Raw genomic sequence first — 23,308 nt, 5'->3', positions numbered from 1 at the left:
AGAACTCTTCAAAGTAGAAATGAAAAAACCCTTAAATCATCTTTTTAAAAAATATTTATTATTTTTAGAAAGAGAGAGAAAGACAGAGAGAGAGCATGAGCAGTGGGGGAGGCAGAGGGAGAAGGACAAGCAGACTCCCTCCTGAGCAGGGAGCCAGATGTGCAGGGACCCAGATGCGGGGCTCAATCCCAGGACCCTGAGATAATGACCTGAGCCAAAGGCAGATGCTTAACCAACTAAGCCACCCACGTGCCCCCAAAACCCTCGAAGTATCTTATGGGATAAGTTGTTGTGTTGCAATGGCTGGAGAAGTGTGCACCATAGCTGAGAAATTAATGAATAAAACTTTTTTTACACTTGACATTAATGAATACCTGCCGGATAAAAAGTCAGTAATTTTCCAGTGTTATTTTCCAATGATAGAGTAACTTGTCTAATTAAAGATTTAGGTGCTAACATGAGGCATGAGTTAAAAATCTCATCTGCAGAATTACACTTTTACCTTAAAATGGGACAAGTCTAAAGAATGACTATACTTTTTTTATTATATTTGTCCAGTATCAGTACTAATACTCAAAGATCATTTATAAGAATGCTTACCAAAAAACACAAGTGTTACTAAAATAGTCAAAGTGTAGAATATTTTTTTTAATTTCAGTTTATCTTTTTTTTTTAAGATTTTATTTATTTGACAGAGAGAGAGAGAGAGAGAGAGCATAAGCAAGAGGAGCTGCAGAGGGAGAGGGAGAAGCAGGCTCCCCAGTGAGCAGGGAGCCCGATGCAGGACTCGATCCCAGGACCCTGAGATCATGACCTGAGCCGAAGGCAGATGCTTAACGGACTGAGCCACCCAGGCGCCAGAATTTCACAGTTTATCTTGCAGCAAATGCGTTAACATTTGCATTGATGGTGCAGGAGCAAAGGTGGGGGCTTTAGCATCAGTGAAGACAATGTCATTAAGCTGTATTGATAGTCATTGTATTCTTCACTGCCATGCACTCACAGTTTTTCAAAAAGTCACTTTCACTTAAGGATATCTTGATGAAGCAGTGAAACTAACAATGGTATTAAACCTAGAGCCTGAGGGCACACATCTTTTTAATATTCTGTCACAGAGTGATAAGTACACATCAGCACTTCTGCTGCATACTGAGGTGCTTGTCTTGAGCAAGGGCACAATTCCACCGTTAGCTGAAGTACCAGCTTTTTATACGGGAGGCCATTTTTACTCGAAAGTCTGACTGACAGCCAATCTACAGTTATGCAAACCTTGAGTTTTTGGCAGACATTTTCTCAAAAATGGACAAAATGAGACTGTCACTTAAAGGAAGACAACTGACAGTACTTATGACCAATGATGAAATATGGACTTAGAATTTTGGAAACCTTGTATCTCCCACCATGGGCTTGAAACCTTCCCCCTTTCTGATGAGACTGGCGGTAATATTAGGAATGTGATTTTTAAATATTCATTTTATAATGAAATGTGTACACACTAAGCAGATCTATGGAAATCAGTGAACCAATATTTCCAAATGACAAATTATGATGCTACAAAATTGCTCATAAGGTCCATTTAAAATGCACGAAAGACCAATGGATTAATGTAGCAGAATATGAAAAGTTTATTGATACGATTTCAGGTTCCAGACTGCAACTAACTTTTTGGAAACTATCACTTGTCGAGTTTTAGTGAGGTATCAAAGAAGAAAATCTATAATTATCTGAAAAGACTATTAAAATACTTTTTCCTTTCTAACTACGTATCTATGTGAGGCCAGATTTTCTTCAGATACTTCAACCAAAACAACATATTGCAACAGATTAAAAGCAGAAGCAGATATGAGAATCCAGCTGTCTTCCATTAAACTACACATTAAAGTTTTGCAAAGTTGTAAAAAAAAAAAAAGCCACTCTTCTCACTGATATTTTAAAATATATTTTCCCATAAAAACATACTATTTATGTTAGCATGAAATAGATTTACTACTATTATTTTAAGTGATTTAATAAATGAATATTTTTTAAATTTCTCATTTTAAATTTCTACCAATGGATATAATTGGCAGTATGCTAATAAATGTTTAACAATTAGCTATCCAGAAAAAGAAAAAAGCCATGGTTTGTAGAATTTGCCAATTTCCATGGTATAAGTATCTCTCACCACAGCCAATTGTAAGCAACAATGTGAAGCCAACTAGCTCACAGAATTTCTGATATAATCCCCACAATCCACACAAACAAAAGCTCTTTAAATTCTTCATCAATTTTTAAGAGTAGAAAGGGGTCCTCAAGCCCCAAAATTTGAGAGCCATTGGTATAGATCTTATGTGGCCAATTTATTTTAAAATTTACAATATAAACATCAAAACACAAATATTTTAACTACCTTACTGCTCTGACAGAGTGAACCAAGTGGCAAGAATTTATCTACTTTCCAACACAAAATTATTCTATAATTTTAAAACACGTGCAGGCTAATATCTAGTAGAATAACATAAAGCACTCATGCTTTGGCCTGTAAAGGATTTCTAGGTATGGAGTGAGGTATGGATTCAACAAACACACTGACAGCAAAAGCAGATACTGCATTCGAATAGTCAAACTACTCTCAGCAATGGCATTTTTTGAAACTGTTCCTTTATATGAGCAGTACTTTCCTCAGATTCTAAGAAATAAACACAGGCAGTTTCAAAATTAGAAAAAGGAAAAAAAAAGGAAAAAACTCGCTCCAGTTAGGCTCTGCAAATATTTTCTTTATGAAACCATGCATCTGCTCAGAGTTAGCTGCAGAGTGTGACTAACATTTTCTACCAAAGCTTGTGCCGTGTCAGTTCCCTTTACTAATGCTGCTTGTGTTAATTAAAATTAATTACACATGCCAGTAAATAGTTTCCCTCTGAACGCAGCAAATAGAAGCAGAATAATATAATTTATAATTTATATACAAGGTATATAATTAAAACCTTCATAATATTTTCTCTCAGTAGGTATAGTCACTAAGGACATTCTTTAATGGGTAAGTTGGTTGCACAGCAAATCAACTGAGGAAAAATAAAAATAGATCACACATGCAACGTTGCGTCCCCCAAAGATTCCTGATTTGTAAATTGATATTGTAAAAAGCCAGGCTTATAATTAATATTCTTGGCTGCATGATTTGAGGGAGTTCAGTGATCTTCATGAAGGTTTATATATCTGTGTGTTACTTTGATTTAAAGGCTTTTTTTTCCCCCCAAACTCAGGAAGTCCTAGGCAAGGTGTTACTGCTTTAGTAATAAATCAGGATAGTACATGGTTACACTGGTAATAATGGAAAACACGGTGTCAGCCAGAGAGTGTCATGGATACATCGTTCAGTATAACTGGATTTAAACAGCAACAGATTTGAATAATAACCCTCTTTGGACTTTTTCAATTTATTCTATTTCATGTAGGGTTTTTGTTTGTTTTTGTTTTTGTTTTTGTTTTTTTGGGTCAACATGCAGATTGTCTTACAATATTCTATAAGTCATCTCCAAAACCCTGATTATTCCAATAGTAAGTAAAACGTGCCCTTAGTTTTCTTTATTTTTGCTCTTGGGAGGCCTCTTCGACTGCCAACTGAAACTTACGTGTTTAGAAATTTCCTTCAGGCTAGACCCAGCTAGGGAAATTTTCACACCCCTGCTTAATTCATTTCTTAAGAGCTCTTCCCAGCAGGTTGCTGACTGAAATACTTGATCTCTTGGCTATCTCCCTGCTATGCTGACACAAAATCACCACCACACTATTGAAGCCGTAGCACACAACTCACTTTAATTTTATCCTCACCACAAATAACCAAAACATAAACCCATTCTTTAAAAGCCTGAGACTGGCAGTCAATATCTTGAATACAGTTCTTTAGAATGACTAGTTAGTTTTCAAAAAGAAAAACTAATTTTTAAACAAAAACTAGTAATACGATACTATTTATAAACAAGCACATGTTTAAAAATTTTGGATCATCTGTACTAGTCTCTTTTAAGGATGACCCGTCAGACTTTCTCTTGCAACTTAACCACTACAGCGTCTCATTTAAAGACTGCATGGTAGAACAGAGCATTTATTTTTCTGCAGCATGTTGGCAACCAGTGATTGTTCCCTATCATTAATGAACACAGCGGGGGCCCTTTTATGGTCCCCAAATGGAGGCTGTCCCAAGCCACAGTGTTTGTCTGAAGGGGCAGTGGGGGGAGGGGATGGCCCATCAGCAAATAGTCGTTCCAGGAAGTAGGTGGGGAGCGGGCAATGTATTCGTTCTGAAATCCTAGAAGAAAAGTAAACTTGCTGTGAAGAACAAAATTTCTTTTTGTTCTTGAACTTTACACAGCCGTATTGGGCTCATTCATCAAGACTGCCCTTGGACACAAACCTCCAGAACATGAATGCCTCAAACACTGACCAAAATCCCTGCTGGTGCTACTAATGGCTTAAAGTCCAACCCCACTTTAAATCCTTGGGAAGAAAGGAATCGAACTGAAGTTGCTGATTCTATCCTATCAGTCCCTTTGTTTGAAATACTCAAAGGGAGCACAAAGTCTAATTCCCCTAGAAAAAATGGATATGGATTACACACAGGTGTTTTAAGCATGAAGAATTTCTCTAAAGCCTTTTAGTGACATTTGAAAAAGCTAAAAAGCACCAACTTGCTATTTTTCTCCCTTAGAAAAGGCAGAAACAGTCATCCAAGTAGGGCATCATACTCCTATTTCACTTCAGAGTTTAATTTGAAAACCAATAAGAGAAGAATTTAAATTGATTGCTTCAAGCCACAGACATTTCATACCCAAGCAATTATGTTGGCTTTCATGAGAATTTATCTTAACTGTGAAATCAATTGTCATAGACTTAGTTCACAAAAATATTGCCAAATCATATTTGATTTTTGCCTTGGTGTAGCTGGTGAATCAATTCAAATGGGCAGACAATTTTAGCTCTCTAATCCATCTCTCCCCAGACGCCCTCTTTGAAAACATTTTCACCCCTCCTCTCTGGTGTACCTAGGGTTTCCTAATGATGCTATTTCACAACCAGAGAGACACTCAACAAGGGGAAAGATAGAGTAGCGAGAGCTGGGAAACTATTGTAATATGCAGGATCAGAACCACATGACAACAAATATCTTTGCAGTGAGAGACTGGAACGAAGGAAGAGAGCAGACAAAAAAAAAAAAGATTTGTATTTAACAGCTTTCAAGATATAAAGTGTCCTTTTACTGACTTGCTAAACATGTATTTCTATCCAAATCCTTGACAAGGAAAGCACAGGGTTTATCTTTTTAGATTTATAGTGGGAAATAAACATTACTGTCATATTGTGAACTTTGCAATCAGTAACTCTGCAAAAGTCCTCAAATCTCTGTCTGACCCATGTGAGCCTAATAGTTCTAGCAGAACCAAGAAGGACCAAAAACTCAGCAACAGAAAACTAAAGTCCGGTCTTCTGGCTCTCTACCTCCCTTACTTTCAAAAGTTCTATATATAACAGAAAACCTGAAATTTGTTAATACTTTGCTTGAGCTAAAGAAGCGAAGATTTAGAAAGCTGAATGGAGATATCTACAAAATATTTTTGAATAATAAAGGTAATATGAGAACAGAGACAATTTACAATAAAACATCTATTCTCTGTATTTTTTTCTTACAGGACAATGAATGACATAGAATTCTGTTCAACTAAATTCAAATAAAACTTATGTATACAGTTTGTATAGAACTGAAAATTCTCAGGTTCTTACTTTTTAAATGAAAGATTCCTTTTTGTGTTCATTTCCTCTAAGCGTTTTCATTTATATTTCCATTTTCAGCCCACCCAGACCTGAGGCCGTAGGCTTCTAGAGCTTGCCTACAGAATGCTTTTTATTGGCAATGGGCGTTACTTATATATCTTCTCTATATAACAGGGAAGAAACGTTTAATATCCATACATTTATTCATTCCCTCATGTTACTGAGCTCCCACAATTACCAGGCACCCTGTTAGGCCCTGGGGATAAGGCAACGAATAAGACAAACACCACCGCCCCCTCATAGAAAGTAGTCCAGCAGTGGAGACAAATATCGGTCACATGATTATATTTAAATTAATTCATGTGTGTTAAAACTAGAAAGCAGTACAAGGTGTTAAAATGTTGACTTAGCACATTCCATTATTTAAACACATTAAGTGTTCTCATAGCAATACCACTGACACCTGATTAAAACCAGTTTGCTTACGTGCTCCTCAAGACAATGCAGCAGACTTCAGTTAGTCTCATACTAGTGGCATTTTTTTGATACTAAGAATAGAGTATGGGGAAAACCAAACATTTATATCATACCTGAAGTTACAGGGAGGATACAATAAACTGGATAAGACAGTTGAAAGTGACAAAGATTTTTTACTGTCAAATTGATTTTTTTTTAATCTACCAGGTACTTGTAGCTAGAGAGTATTACAAACACCCCTACACACAAAGATGACCCATCCACACTCCATGGGGAAATGTAGGGTAACACACATTTCATTACTCAGCTTGGACTGGAAGACTGGTTACTAACTGAATCTTCATCTGACAAAGAAAAATTTTCTTGAATCAGAGTATTCAAAAGAGAAACAATTATCACTTAGTATTCTATGAGGCAAGAAGAAATGTCTGAAACATTCTTTTGACAACTCTGGGGTAAAATGAAATAAAATAACTTCTCCAGGTATCATGTTTATGTCCCAAACACAGGCTTCATTGCATTGTATTCCTTACGCAATATTTCATTTCCGATTATAAAACACTACATGTTTTTACTCTACTGAGTTTCCAATAAATTTGAGCCTCTGCCATCCCTATTTATGGAAGAGTAATTGCTTCCCTTTTAATATAGATTTGACACTACACCACATCCGAGTGAGACATGACCTTTTAGACAGGGCATTGTATACCACCTTTTGCCCAGCGTATTTAATTATGCACTTTTTCAAACAACTTAAACTCCAAGCGCATCTTAATATAGAAACATAGCCATAAAGGCATATAAATGGAAAACCTGACTCCAATTCCTTTCCAGCTAACAAGTGGAAAAATATACCACTCAACAATGAGAATAAAGAGCTATTCTTTTCAGAATGCCTAAAGTGCATACACGAGCTATAACGTGCCATTATTTGACATTTATTGAGTGTCGGCAATGTGCTGGGGACTAAGTGGAGTAGTGAAACATCCTCAAATCACTTTCTTTAGGAATAGGGGGGAGGAGGTGAATTGAAACACTTGGCAATGTTGATAAACCATATCCTGAATTGAAGCTACAAAGCAGCACCAAGGAAAAAAAAAAATGCCTTATTTTAAAAGAAAACAGAGCTGGACAACCCCCAGGGGTACTCAGAAAATACCATGTGGCTGCCCTACAAACCCCCTGGACAGACACAGATCTCTGCTGGTTACCAGAACTGACATACCTTGGACCAAATGGGCCTTAGCATGACCTTAAAAGTGAAGGCCTGCCTGGGGAGAGCAAAGACCAGCACAGTGAAGCCATTATCTAGACATGCTTCTACCAGAGAAAACATGGCATTTCTAACAAAATCAAATGGAACAAAAACCTGGGGGGAACATTCCAATCTTAGTCCAGGTCCTGCCACAAAGAAGTTTAGGAATCTTTTAACTTAGATTTCAAAATGATTTGGTGATGCAACAAATGTGAGAACAAACTATTGCAATTTATCAGTCTCCCCAGGTATCTAGGATATGTTCTTTGAAAGCCCCAGAGAAGAGCTGAGGGATGCATACTCTTACCTGGAGTTTTTGTAGGTTAAATCAGTCTAGGTGTGAAATTCACTCTCCTCAAGCGCTTAAGTCACTGCAACTAGTAACAATTCCTTCCATTTATAAAAATCTTAGCACTAAAACACTGTTTAGAATGGCTCAAAAATCTGGTCACCAGACTCATAAAGATCATATTAATTCACCAGGACACTGAAGGCTTTTTAAAGAAGGATGTTAAATGTATCAATTCTCACACACCTGATGATTGGGGATTACAGAATAACTTTTAAACTTTATAGTGGAAAGTTGAAATAGCAACTGTATGAGCTCTTAGGAATAATGCTGTGGTACAAGTGGCAATGACTAATAAAGTTTTTAAAGAACTGTAGCAAGGGTACTGGTCAGTTCTTTGCAAGGAGACTGAAAGCATTCCACGGAAGTTGGTAAGACCTAAGAACAAACTGAAATACCTCCACAAGAAGTTAAAAATCTTTTCCTCGCTGCTCTTTGGGGAACAATTCCAATTAAAATATTAGGTGGAATGCCTGTTCCATGGTCAATATCAAAACTGTGGCATCAGAAAGGGCCCTGGGTCAGGAGACATCTGGCCTGGGTTCCAGTTTTGTCTGTCATTAACCTGCTTTTGTGACACAGGGAAGGCATTTAACTGTTATAGGTGTCAACTCTTTAACCTGTGAGATGAGGAGGACAGACAAGATTATCCCTAAGGTCTCAGAGAACTCTAGAAAGCCATGACATTTTACAATTACATTGGTGACAACCCCAGTGTTCACACAGGAACTCTTAGCCCCAACCCAATGCATTTCCCATGGGTCTGCTGAATGGCTAAATATTTTGATCCAAAACACTGCAGTGGAAGACAGGGATGAAGCATACAAATCAATAGAAGGATTTACAAACTCTCTTCTACATCTCTTCTGAAATGGATAAATTACTAAAGGCAAGAAAAGAACTTTTCTTATAAGATCTTGTCTCAGAAGAAAGAAAAAATTAGGAATGTAGCCTTAGAATCAACGTAAGTGGTATATATATATATATATAAAATGGAATATTATGCAGCCATCAAAAGGAATGAAATCTTGCCATTTGCAACGACGTGGATGGAACTGGAGGGTATTATGCTGAGCGAAATAAGTCAATCAGAGAAAGACATGTATCATATGATCTCACTGATATGAGGAATTCTTAATCTCAGGAAACAAAGTGAGGGTTGCTGGAGTGGTGGGGGGTGGGAGGGATGGGGGGCTGGGTGATAGACATTTGGGAGGGTATGTGCTACGGTGAGCGCTGTGAATTCTGTAAGACTGATGAATCACAGACCTGTACCTCTGAAACAAATAATACATTATATGTTTTAAAAAAATAAGAAGATAGTAGGAAGGGAAAAATGAAGGGGGGGAAATCGGAGGGGAAGACGAACCATGACAGACTATGGACTCTGAGAAACAAACTGAGGGTTCTAGAGGGGAGTGGGGTGGGGGTATGGGTTAGCCTGGTGATGGACATTAAAGAGGGCACATACTGAATGGAGTACTGGGTGTTATATGCAAACAATGAATCATGGAACACTACATCAAAAACTAATGATGTAATGTATGGTGATTAACATAACATAATAAAATTTAAAAAAAGAACGTAAGTGGTGAAAAGAATATCATTTAAGTATACCTGATAGAATTATGCTAAGCATATGGGCTTTTGAGAGATGCAGGGTTTTCCCTCTACATAGACTAGTAAAATACATAAATTGTATGGGTAAGTCCAGTTCAGTAAACCCCAGGAAGAAAAAAAAGAATGTTTTTATTATTTTTTTTTAACTAGGGCTCATTTTGCCTTTGAAATTGGCTTCTTCTCATCCAGAACAGGCTGGCAACAGATTAAGCAACATTTCCCACCCATTTGCTTTGACTAATACTATTTCGTCTTTGGGATGTTCCTTTCAATCTCCTCTCCATCAATTCATGCTAAGACCCAACAGGAGTCACCTTCCATGCTGCTAACGACTGCTTGTGGGACGTAAGTACTAGAATGGAATACACTACCACAGATCCGGTTAAATGTTACCTTACACGCTATAACCCATTTGTTTCGTGTATAATAGTCTCTCAATTATACGACCTTTTTTCCTTTCTTTTTAAACCTCTTCATTGATTCTTAAATTTTCTGTCATAAGATTAGTGAAAAATGAATCCTGTATGGCACTCACTGGTGATTACAAGTGTCATGCAAAATAAGATCCATCTTGTATTTCATTTAGAGTACCAACACCGACATGCATACTGATAATGCAGAAATGCCTAATAAATACTTTGGAGTAAATAAAGAATAAATATTTTTTACTGAGAGAATAAATAGGAGAACAGGAAAATGATAGCTGCTTTTCTCTAATTGGTTTGTAAAACATTATGTTTGTTTTTGTTTGTTTGTTTTAAAGATTCTGTTACTTTTAAAGTAATCTCTACACCCAAAGTGGGGTTCAAGCTCACAACCCTGAGATCAAGAGTCATATGTTCTACCAATTGAGCCAGCCAGGTGCCCCAAACATTAATGTCTGTAAACACTGAGAACTCCCAGGCTATCCTTCTAGTACACTTTTATCAAAATCTTCACTTCTGGAGGAAGTCAGGAACATAGTTTTGTGTTTCAACAATGTAATGCTAATGAAAGGCCATTTCATTTTAACCAAAAGGGCAGAATAAAAAATTTAAAAACTCTTTCCTACAAGAAGTCTAGAGTTGCTGGAAAACATTATTTTAAATGCCTAACCTCTCTCTGAAATGAAACAGATCCTTAAGAGTAAACAAACAAGCAAAGACTGTCATTTTTGACACTGAATGGTGTCAGTTTCAGTAACCAAAAGGCTTGAGTTGTAGTAGCCCAAAAGAATAGGAAACAAGAATCTTGGGATTTATGTGACAGCCAGCACTCTCCAATGGCCACATCCTCGGAAAAAGCATGGATTGAGAAAAAAAAAAAAAAAAAACCTGTTCACTAACAAAGAAAGATGACAGGCAAGTTCGTTTTGCCCTGGTCACAGATGAAGAGGGTACCAGCAAACTGGAAGATAGCACTAAAGAAATGACCCAAAATGAGGCACAAAGAGACATATATGTATAAGAGAGTTAAACATAGAAAGAACAGGGGCGCCTGGGTGGCTCAGTTGGTTGGGTGACTGCCTTCGGCTCAGGTCATGATCCTGGAGTCCCAGGATCGAGTCCCGCATCGGGCTCCCTGCTCGGCAGGGAGTCTGCTTCTCCCTCTGACCCTCCTCCCTCTCGTGCTCTCTGTCTCTCATTCTCTCTCTCTCAAATAAAAAAAAAAAATCTTTAAAAAAAAAAAAAAAAACATAGAACAGGATAAAGTGGTATAATATGTGTCTAATAGGTATTCTGGGAAAAGCAAAAAAAACAAAAACAAAAACAAAAACAGAGAAGAGACAAAAGTCAAAGAGATAATAATATACAGTTTTTCACTCTTTATGATAATGATAAATCCTCAGGTTTAGGAAACACAATGAATCCCAAGCAGGAGATATAAAGCAAAACACACATAAACACATCATATTGAAGCTTCAGTATACCAAAAGCAAAAGAGATATTGAAATCACCCAGTGAGAAAATATAGATTAACTTTAAAAAGAAGCAACAATTAGATGATTTCTTAAAAGTTGAAGCCAGAATATGGGAGAATAATGACTTCAAACTTATGAGATAAAAGAACCATCAATATATAATTTAATATCCAACTGAAGTATTATTCAAAAATGAGAGCAAAATAAAAACATTTTCAGGAAAACAAACACCAAACTGAGAGTTACAACCAAGTACTGCCCACTGAAAGGATTTCTAAAAGGTATACTTTAGTGTGAAGGAGAATGAACCAATATTAAACACTGGGATACAAGAGGAAAGTGAACAAAGAAATTGACAATCTTGTTAATAAATCTAAACAAACATTGCTTATGTGAGCCAATTTGAAAAAGGTGGTAAGAAAGTAAGATGGAACTCAAATACTGGTAACAACAGTATGGAAATCAGGAAAGTTAGTGGAGTTAAAGTGTTTCAAGGTCATTTTGGAAAAAGAGTAGAAAGACTAACTTCAAACTTAAAGTCAAAAATGAGTAATTAAAAAGAATAAAAATAAGGTATATAACTTCTAAAAGAATAAAAATAAAGTATATAACTACTAAAGTATATAAGGAGAAAAACAAATTAACTTGAATTTTAAAAAGTCAGGAAAGAAGTGGGGAGGGTAGAAAACAAGTATAGAAAAGGCAGGATAAGAGAAAGACTAAAATAGGTGTTCAAATAAACTCAATAAATCAGTTATAAAGATATAAATGGACTAAACTCACTAGCTAAAAGAAAAAGGATTCACATTAGATTAAAAACAAATAAATCCAGATGCATGCAGTATAAGAGAAACACTTAATAAAAATACAAAATGGTTGGGGCGCCTCAGTGGCTCAGTTGGTTGAGTGTCAGACTCCTGGTTTTGGCTCAAGTTGTGATCTCAGGGTCGTGAAATCCAGCCCCACGTCAGGCTCCGCACTCAGCGGGGAGTCTGCTTGAGATTCTCTCTCTCCCTCTCCACCCCCACCCGCACTCTCTCTCTCAAATAGTCTTTTTTTAAAAAAATGGTTGATAGCAAAAAAGGTAAAAAGGATAAGCCAAGCAAATATTAACTATAAGAAAGGTAATAGAGTTATATTAAGAGCAGACAAAATAAATTTTAAGGCAAAGAGCACTGTTAGGAATAAAGAGGGTTGCCACAAAATTATATATATATTTCTATCTTCAGGAAGATAAAGCAATTCTAAACTTGCAAGAATCTAATAACATAGACTGGCCTCAAAATACATAAAGCAAATAACAATAATCAAGCTCATAATCACAAAGTGAGGTTTTTAATACCCCTCTGATGAAGTGAGATTCTTTATGGCTTTTATCTGTCTCCTTGCCAAAACCCCTCTCTGGAACATAATCTAAAATGTATCATCTTTTTTGTCTATTTTATTCACAAATGTATTTTAAGTATATAGAGCAGTGCCTGGCACATATGGCTGCCTAATATAAACTCACTGAGTGTTTGAATTAAGTAATATGAAAAAAGATAATAATTATAGAGACTGAGTAATACAATGAACCAGCATAATCCAATGGACTCTCATGGAACCCCACACTCCCAAATCAATACATTCTTCTCAAGCACACATGGAATACTTATGAAAATTCACCATATCTAGACTGTATTCTTTGACCACAATACCATTAAGTTAGAAATCAACAACAAACCAATAAAAGTCCATGCACCAAAAAATGTAAAACATAATTCTAAATGACTCATAGAAGAAATCATAATGAAGATTATAGAAATAGAAGATGAAGAAAACAGAACTTAATGATAACAAAACATATTATATTTCAAGACTACCTAGAGGGAAATCTATAAATTTATATGCATATATAAGAAAAAGAAAGGACAAAAATTGATGAGATACACATCTAAATTAAGAAGTTAGGAAAAAAGACCTACAAAATAAATAAAAAGAAAATACAAGAAAGAAAATATTGAAGAAAAGATCAGAGATTATTGAAATAGAAAAAAATATAAACAAAAAAAGAATAAAAAAAGTCAAAAGCTGTTTCTTTGAAAATAGATAAAAGTCTGACAAGAATAATTATGTTTAAAAAGATAAGGTTTAATATTAGAAATAAAAAGGAGTCAAATTTCAGATACAGCAGGAATTTGAAAAAATAGAACATTAAAAAATACTTGATACTAATATACTTAAAAATGAATAGAATGGACAATTTCCTAGAAAAATATAATTTATCCAAAATGACCCATGATAAAAATAGAAAACCTAACAAACCTATAATTATTAAATACATTAAATCACTAGCTAAAAGTTTACTTAGCAAAACTGCCCACCAGGGCCAGCTGATTTTATGGGTGAGTTGTATCAAATAATCAATTAACAGTTAATCCCTATCTTAAACAAAGTGTTCCAAAGAATAATAAGGACTTATTCCCACTTCAATTATAAAGCTAACAGAAATATATGAAAACCAGGTAGGGTCAGCACAAAAAAAGGACATTTATGGGCCAATCTCACTTATAACCACAGATGCAAAAGTCTAAGCAAATTCTTAGCAAAAAAGCCAGGGATGCATAATAAATAATACTGTAAAATGACTTAGTTTAATCCCAAGAGATCAGGATGGTTTAACATTATAAGGTCTATTAATCTATTTCACTACATGAACAGATTAAAGAAGAAAATTATACAATTTCTGTAGGGACAGAAAAAGCACTTAATAAAATTCAACATTCACTCATGATTCAAACAGAAATAGAAACCTTAGCAACTAGAAACACAAGGGGTCTTCTTTACCTGATATCAGTTACCTATCAGAAAGTACTTAATTATAAAATAATGAAATAAGTCTCCTTAAGATTAAAAACAAAATAAGGATGCCCAGTCGTATTCAACATTGTACTGGAGGTTCTAACCAGTACAAAAATAACTGAAAATAATCAAGATTTCAGAGGAGAAGACAACGGCAAATATGCCTATAGATGGGACATCCTTGTACTCACAGAGGTCTCTGAGAAGTGCTTGAAGAGTTCACTACCTTCTGAGAACTCTAGGATTCCAGACTACCTACCTAGAATTTTAGAAGTCAGAGTTATCTTATTTTGGTGCCTTTTGCTCTCTTAAACACCCACAGTTGTATTTCATCTAAAAAGATACTCTACCACTGTCTGATTTTTTAAAATTTTGGACCAAGCCCTCTTATAACCCGAACTTTCCAGGTTGACCAAGAACTCAAATCGACGTCTTATGTAGTAGTCACACTTCCAACTCTGCATTCAGGCAGGAAGGCTGAGCACATCTGTGAAGGTTCCTTTGGGACCTCCCAATTACCCACTGCTTTGAGGAAAGTATGTAAACAGTACTAAGTTTGGCCCTAGTACGAGGACACACTACTGCTCTCTCCAGGAAATCTTTTTATTCTTTATCATCACAGTGTTTTTTTTTCATAAGCTACTCTCAAACAATACTAAGTCTTTAAAAACTCCCATCTCAGTGTTCAGTAGGGGAATTACATTTAATTTTCTTTCCCCTTGATTCTTTAAATGATTTTTTCTTGTGGTTTTTCTAAGTATTTCTGTATAATGAGTCACTCTGAGCGACTGACTGGGAATGTAGGAAGAAGCCTTCTTTTGCTATTTTAATTTACTGTGTGATTGACCCTGGGCCGGTCATTGGACCTAATCAAGGAACTTCATTCATTGCTAAATAAAGATAAAAGGCCAAAGAGATGGGTTAAAATTAGACCCTGCCACCTAATGACTCAGTCTCTTAATAACTGACTCACAGAAATTAATTAGCTTCTTCCTAGAACATTTCCATTTGGAAAAGATCTCCTTGTTATCCTCACCTCATTGTAACCCTCTGACATATCTCTATGCCATGTTCTATCACCTCTCCATTCGTTTATTTAATTTTACTGCTTGACTTCAGTAAGTAACCATGGCACTCCATGATAATCAGCCCCAAATTAAGTTTGATGTTGTAGGTGAGGGGCAGGAAAACAAACAAGCAACAGCAACAAAACCAGACAAGAAACACAAGTGGAAGGAAAAGGAAGGACTTACACCCAGAAGTCCTGACTCAGTTTGAAGCTTTCTCATGTACTAATTTTAGGATCTGAAGAAAGTCAGTTAACCTCTCTGAGCTACAGTTCTAATTTATAAAATGGTCACCAAGCTACTCTATCTTTCGACCTCATGGGAAACTGATTAAAAAATGACTGAGTATAATGCTTTGAAAAACTGTGAAGTACTACATATTTGTATTCGCATTAAGTGAATAATTCTATTCACCAATGCAAAAATGCCATCTTAATATAAATAAGAAGGTCTTGGGTAATATTCACCCATGCTGGATAGGTACTATTAGAAATTATGACAGTAATTTGTAAGTATGGACATAAATAAATTCAGGACAAGGAAGACTTTAAAATAATAAAATGTACTTTAAGAATGAAAGCAGCATGATTTGGATGCCTGCTGAAAGAGCAGGGAATAATTAATAAATATTTGAAGATCCTTCTTACTCTAAGTTTTAATCTTTTGAACCCATAACCTATGGTGAAAGCTAAACATACAAGCTAAATGAAAGGAAAACTATAGAGTTAACAAATTTCAAGTTGGGACCAAAGGAACTCTTGTAAATATGATCTCTAGATCACACAGAAATTCAAGTAAAAAATATCTGAAGACAGAAGCTGCTCCATTTTCTTACCTTTGTTCTGTATTAAAAAGTGCAAAGATGTGCTTGCTAGACATAAAGCTCTTTTCCACATCTCGAACTTTCAGGTTGTCCAAAGGGAGCATATACTTCTTTTCTTTTTCCTATTGAGAGAGAAAGAGAGGGAGAGAAATTGGCTTTAATAAAAGACCTTGAAGCCTGCCAATGGCAACACATCACCTGAGTTGGCCAACAATTGATTACAATATTTTGATACCATCACACACTATTTTAATACCAGCTATCAATAAATAAAAGCTATCTGAGAAAAGAGACTCCAATGATTCTCAACACATGGGTCGGAAGGATGAGGGGAGGAAAAGTGTGGAGGAAGGAAGGGCTCAGTGATAGAGAGAACACATGGTCCTCTATCCTTTCTTCCTCATGTGGGTCCCCTTAGATGTTTTAAAATGTTAGTTTGATATTAAGAATTTAGCCATCTGTTAATATTTAACAAAAATGTTCTGGTCCTAATTCAATGAGAAATGCCAGATGGATTTCATTTCATATTTTATTTGCAGCCTAAGCAGTTTTGATAGCCAGTGGTGGCAGGAGCCTGGAAGCACAGGACCCCGGTATGAAATACCCCCCTATAAACCAGGAGAAAGCACAGCAAAATACTTCCTTCATTTGGGTCTAGAATAAAATGTGGGTCCAGAAAAAAGTGATTCCATTGTTGAGCTCTTTGAGAAAAAAAGAACCCATTAGAAGTAGACTGATATTAACTAGAATAAATTCTCTTTTAAAATTAACAATTCTTTAGGAAGAAAATGGAAATTGGGGAGGGAGGTCTGCAAATGGGACTAAACTGGTGTTAGTGAGACGTACTGGATGCCAAAGAATTATTAGAAATATTTACTATTAGGGACTGGCCCAGGGACAATATTATCATATGTATAAATGCCTAACAATCAGTCTAATAGGAGAGAATCAAACACTCAGCTTAGAAACCTAGTCAATATCTATTACCAGGGGCATTTTAGCACAGTCCTTGTTCAGCAGTACCCTGTGTATGGTCCCAGCCTGTATCTCTGGTGCTGGTCCTGAGAAAAAGCAGGACTAGACTCCAGAGGAGGGAAATATGGATACTTAGCCATGACTTTTAATAAACTACTATTACTGTATTTCCTGTCAAAAAATGCATGCACTGTACAGACATGTTTGACATAAGCCTTTTTGTTCCTATAGCCCCTACAGCACTAGGCTCAGTAGAGTGGAGCAGAACTCTGTGTGTGTGCGCGTGTGTGTACCCTAGCCAGCTTGTGGGGGCTATGTTGTCTGCAGGCCCCAGAGAGAGTTACTGCCCAGAGAATCACTGGCTTTGCCACTTCTTAGCCCCAAATTAATTAGAGAAAAGTTGGGCAGACCACATCAGAATAGGGAGGCAGAGAGAAATAGAGGACTAAATCAGTTGAAGGAAGTTGGTTGGAGAACCAAATGGCTGTCCTGGCAGACAATGTCATCAAAGAAGCTCAAAAACACATAAAAGAAACTAAATGGGAGTGAGAGAAGCCTAAGAATAAACATGAAAAAGCAAAGCACTGTAAGAAAATTCCAATATTTCTTGTGCAAAATTCAATAATATATTAGCAAACACAAGGATATTCTTAGTAACAAAATACATAGTTTAAGTTAATTAAGTATCATAGTTGAGTCTAACTTGTTTGAAACACTTGTCAGGCTATTTTAGGACAGAATTCTAAGAGGCAAGATCACAGATTGAATGAAAAGCTATCCAATACATAATCAAATGAAAATGCTTGAAATCCAGGGAACATTTTTTTTATTGGATGTTTTTCAATGCCCTAAATTTAAGCAGCTGGATTTTTTTAATGCACCATCCTATTCAACCTTTTGAAATGATGGGTTCGCCTTTTAATGGGAAATCTGCATTTCATTGTAAAGATGGAACACAATGTCCTTGGCGTGTTTTCTATAGAAGTAGGCTCCCTTTCATACTGCGTTCTTTAGCATATAGTGAAGACCAAAAATCCAGCGAGTTTATGTCAGACATTAAATGCTGGAGAAATACACACATATGCAGACAGGGGAACATGAAAAATGTAGTTTCATTTCCAAAGTACTAAGGGTCATTTACCCAAGGTTTTTGAGGACATATTCCTAAGTTATTTCATAATCAAGAGTTTTAAGACTGAGAAAGGGAGATGAAAAAGAAGATTCAGACTGACTTGTTTAATTAAAGTTGTAAGTCAAGTGGAGAATTAAGAGACAGCAATGAAACAATCTATCAGGGATATTTCTTTTTTTTTTTTTTTTTAAAGACTTTATTTATTTATTTGAGAGAGAGAATGAGAGACAGAGAGCACGAGAGGGAAGAGGGTCAGAGGGAGAAGCAGACCCCCCACTGAGCAGGGAGCCCGATGCGGGACTCGATCCCAGGACTCCAGGATCATGACCTATCAGGGATATTTCTAAGATTCTTGGTGCTTTGGGGAAAGAATGATGTTCTGTTAAAGATGTTAATCTTGAATATGAAGTAGCTAAAATAAACAAAAGGAATAGAGGAGGAGAAAGGATAGAATTATAATTTCCAAAATACAGTGAATCTTAGCACCAGCTTAATTGAAACATTTGCTACATAATATTTGTTAGTTCGAGTAAACTGGCCAATAATACCCTGTCCAATATGGTAGCCACCAGCCACAGTCACTACTGAGCACTTGAAATGTGGCTAGTTAAATTGGGATGTGCTCTAAGTATTAAATACATACCAGATTTCAAAGACTTAGTGTGAGAAAAAGAATGTAAATAATCTCATCAATATTTTTGTATTGATTATATGTAAAAATGATAATATTTGGAATATATTAAGGCAAATAAAATATTACTAAATACAATTTCATCTGTTTACTTTTAGTGTTTTGAATATGGCTGCTAGATAATTTAAAGTGGCATTCTGTGGCTCACGTTAACTTTCTATTGACAGAGTTGGGCCCCATATCCTCTCACCCATCCGATTTTTCTTATTTACTTACTATTTATTTATTTATTTATTTATTTATAATTATTTTTAAAGTAAGCTCTATGCCCAATGTGGGGCTTGAACTCATGGTCCCAAGATAAAAAGATCACATGGTCTACTGACTGAGCCAGCCAGGCGCCCTCCATCCATTTTTTTTTCCTCTTCTGACCTCCCTGTTTCTGCCATTAGGTATATTTTGCATTCTCCCAGTCACCCAATCTGAAACCTCACTACCACTTCTAAGGTCTTGTTTTCCTTCACCCCCTTGAAGACTACGGTGCATTCTGCTGGAAGCATTAGTCAGAGCTCCTGTTGTCTAACATCCCTACCACGTTAGTCTGGGCCTCTGGCATCTCACAAGGCTATAAATGGCCTCCTATCTAATCTCTTTGCTTTCTAATTCCTTGAACATCACCCGGGAGGGGCAAATTTCTAAAACTACTCCGTCAAATCCATGACAGTCCTTCCAAATTTTCATAGCTCTCCATTATTTCTGGAAGAGAATCCATGAAATTCCTTAATGTGACATCGGTCACTTTCGTCACATGAAAGACCTACAAATTAGTCCAATCCTGATTGGTCAGTATATTTTGCTCTTCCGTAAAAAGTCTCCATTTCAACCAAATACAACTTTGTCAACAGTCTTTTCCCAACTTGAGGTACCCTTTCAACTTCTCCCTACCACATCAGTTTATTATTTACAGTCAAGTTCAAGTTTTACCTTCTGTGCTAAAAGTGTTCCCAAGTTTTATGACTGTCTCTTTGTCACTCTCCTGTCTCTCTCCTTTCAACTCATATAATAGGTATTGTTTATGCTATTCATTTTGAATTATACATTATATGAGGTATCCTCATCTTATAAATGCATTACATTACAAAATTTGTATGAAGGTTGTTCATTTGGAATTCAGAATGTTCAGTCAATTCTATTCTTCAAGTAGGTTACATTTGAAAAGAAAAATAAAAAGTAGAAAATGTTTTTGCAACATTTATAAATAAATAAGATATAAGTTGATATTTTAAAGATCTTGTACTAAGTAGACATTTTGGAGGAAGCAATTGTAAAATTTTAGAGGAAGGTTTTTCTTTCATGGAGATTCAGAAAGAAACTTCTGCATATTTTCAAAAGCTTTAGAAGCTGATGTCACTAATTCAACATCTTTTTTTTTTTTTCATTTTTAAACATAGTACCTTTCTTTTCTTCAATAAAAAATGGTTACTAGCACTATTTGTATGGGAGGCATCCAGGGATTCTTTGTTCAAAGAGAAAGGGAACATGAGAGAGTTTGTGTTCTTTCCTTCCAGTAACTTGACAAGTATTAGAAGAAAGAGGAGAAATAAGATAGGCCCCCAAAAGGATGTATTAAATGTGTGAAAGGGTGTTGTCTGAGGTGGAAATATCTGAACTGTGAGTGGCAAAAGGCAGCTGAATCAAGGTAGAGGGAGGTGGTAATTATATGATGGCTACAGGACGTGTTCATTGATCTTGTAAGGAAACAAAAGGATCAATGAATGACAGACATGGGTTCAACAGGGGGCCAATGATGGTTTCTAGCTGGCAGGGCACCATCAGTATAACTTGGTTGTGGGAAGGAGCTACAGTGGGTATGAGAGGAGGGTTGGGTGTGTAGAAGAATAGCTCCTGCATATGCAAAGGACTGGAAAGTCTTTATATACTTGGTGATTCATATGTAGGGAGTTTCAAAACTTGGGGAATGTTTGAGTGGCCTTGGTTTGATGACTACCTTGTGTCTTATTTATACATACATTTTCTCACCAACAAGGCAACAAAATATTCAAGGTTGAGACAATGAGTTCTTCATTTCTATATATTATAATGCCTAGCATAGCTTGGTCACTGAAATTTATACACCATATTATAAATATTTGTTGAATTAATTTGAAAATGTCTGATAAACAAAGCCAAATGTTGAGTAAGATATTTGATAGTCACATATATTTGAGAATCAAATAAAAATTCTGTAGGAAAGAAAAAAACCTCTAAAAGATGCTTAATGGATTGGCACTGCTTTTGATCATGAAATCTTTACAAGGTTTAGGTTGACTGTCATGTGTATTTCTCTCTCTGCCTCTGTTTGTATGGCTTCTACTTGCTAGGAATGTCTTCTTCCCTGCAAGAAGGCACATGCTAATGGCCTTGAAATTAAGGTCAAGTGCCACCTCCTCCATGAAGCCTACTCTGATTACAGCATGTCATTTATGTCTTTTTTTTCATTTTTCTATTTTTTCGAAAGATATTTATTTATTTATTTATTTATTTTAGAGAGAGAGCATACTAGTGGGAGTGGCAGAGGGAGAGGAAGAGAGAATCTGAAGCAGACTCCGCACTGAGCATGGAGCCCGACGCGGAGGCTCGATCACATGACCATGAGATCACAACCTGAGCTGAAACCAAGAGTTGGACACTTAACAACTGTGCCACCCAGGCACTTCATATATACCTTTTTTTAAGAGCTCTCAAATTTCCCATGTCTTTTGTCCTAGGCTACATAGGATGCCATTTCTTATTTATGTTCATCTTGCCTCTTCAAATAAATTGGAAGCTCTTTGAGGGCAAGGTTTATGTTAAAATCCTTTCGTGTTTACACTTATAGTTATATACACGGCTGCACATACAGATACTGCTTCATACACAGTTGGATGTAAACGATGCAGCATAAATAAAATTCCAACCTGATGAAATGTTACCACTATGTCATATTTATACCATTTTACTACTGTGTCTACATATCTACTCTTATGTCTATTAATATGTCTATACTATTACGTTAAAAATTAAACAGGGGTGATATAAAATCTTATTTTAATGCCTGAAAAACTGATTTTGAATGAATTTATAGCTTTTTGCTAGTATCCTATTAGGTGAAATTTTACTAGCCTAGGCCAATATACTTGATTTTATTAATACAAACCTCATGGCTTAAACACATGCATGCACATTAACATTTCAATACACTTCAAAACAATGAAAAACCCAAACCAGGAGATACATTGTTCTGATGAGGTAAGAAGAGATGTAATTTTTTAAAAAAACAGGAGAGCATAAGAAATTAGAAGAGAATTAAGAAAAATGTATGAAAAAGTCAGTAATGGCACCAAATACACTTTCGAAATATGTAATAATGGCACTGAATTTATTTTCTAAATATATATTTATTATAATTCTTCACTGGCTTTTTGTAACATTTCAAAAGATTGTGATAATATTTCTCAGGCTAATAGATAATCAGAATAGAATGAGGTTTCATGACAGATTGACAGAATATTCCATACTGCTGAGAATAGCTGAGCTTCACTGGAGTAAAGATTCCTAGTTTTGACCACTCCTCTTCTCATACTCACATAATGATATCCCATGTTTATTCTCTGTTACTGCATTTATCATGCCGTATACTTCTAATTTGTTAAATGTCTGTTCGCCTATTGAGAAACTGACGTGTGTCAGTCCTCTCTCAGTGCTGCACCACCCTGCTAGCAATGAGTGGAACATTCCTAGGACCCAACCGCACAGCAATGTGTGTAAGCCACACGGACAGTACCGCTGCACCAGCCAAAGGAAGAGACAGATTGTGCCACCAAGAACCTGGTCCAAAAACAGGGCAGTAGCCCATAGATTAGTCCAAGTTGAAAATTAATCCCCCTCATCCAGGGACTGTAAATGTTTTTGCAGAATCCTGGAAACTCATGAGATACCAGGGGACACCCTTATTATTATAATTTGCTTGTTGCTCAAGAGATAATAATGCTCATCAATATTTTTCCTGACAAAGTTTTCTTTTTTCCTTGATACATGTGGCCAGAATGTTTGCGAACAGGGAAACTAGAGACATTATCCTGGGTTTGGGGGTAGGTACCTGGGCCAAGAAAAATGTGATGCTCCATAAAATAATGCTAGCCTTTCATCCTTTGAGTAACTGACGCAAGAGTTATGTAAGCATACATTTCCATCAATGCTCCTCAACCCTGCCTCATTCTCCAAAACGAAACTGCACTGCCATTCAGAGTAAATTCAAATTCCTTGACATACCCACTGTGCCAAGCACAGGACTCCTGCTTTCCAGGAAAATCAATGCATTTTTATTTTCCACACAGAACACATCTAACCATATCTTCTTGTCTTTGTCTATCCTATTTTTTTCCACCAGAAATACCACTGCCTATTTGCCACTCTGCAGAGCTCTTGCAAAAGATGACTCCATCTAG

The 23,308-nt window shown here is 36.2% G+C and overlaps 1 protein-coding gene across 8 annotated transcripts in view; it reads right to left on the bottom strand.

Annotated features, from left to right (window-relative positions):
* Positions 1-23,308, bottom strand: part of DNM3 (dynamin 3) — a 543,403-nt gene that overhangs the window by 142,014 nt on the left and 378,081 nt on the right. For all 8 annotated transcript variants that reach the window (XM_032393370.1, XM_032393365.1, XM_032393366.1 and 5 more), the window contains one exon: positions 16,096-16,205. In XM_032393370.1, the coding sequence (XP_032249261.1) occupies positions 16,096-16,205 (110 nt within the window). The remainder of the gene's footprint in view (positions 1-16,095; positions 16,206-23,308) is intronic.

Source organism: Phoca vitulina, unplaced genomic scaffold (genome assembly GCF_004348235.1).
Source record: "Phoca vitulina isolate PV1807 unplaced genomic scaffold, GSC_HSeal_1.0 scaffold73, whole genome shotgun sequence".
In the NCBI taxonomy this organism is placed as follows: domain Eukaryota; kingdom Metazoa; phylum Chordata; class Mammalia; order Carnivora; family Phocidae; genus Phoca; species Phoca vitulina.
This window is presented reverse-complemented; position numbering and strand designations above follow the sequence as displayed.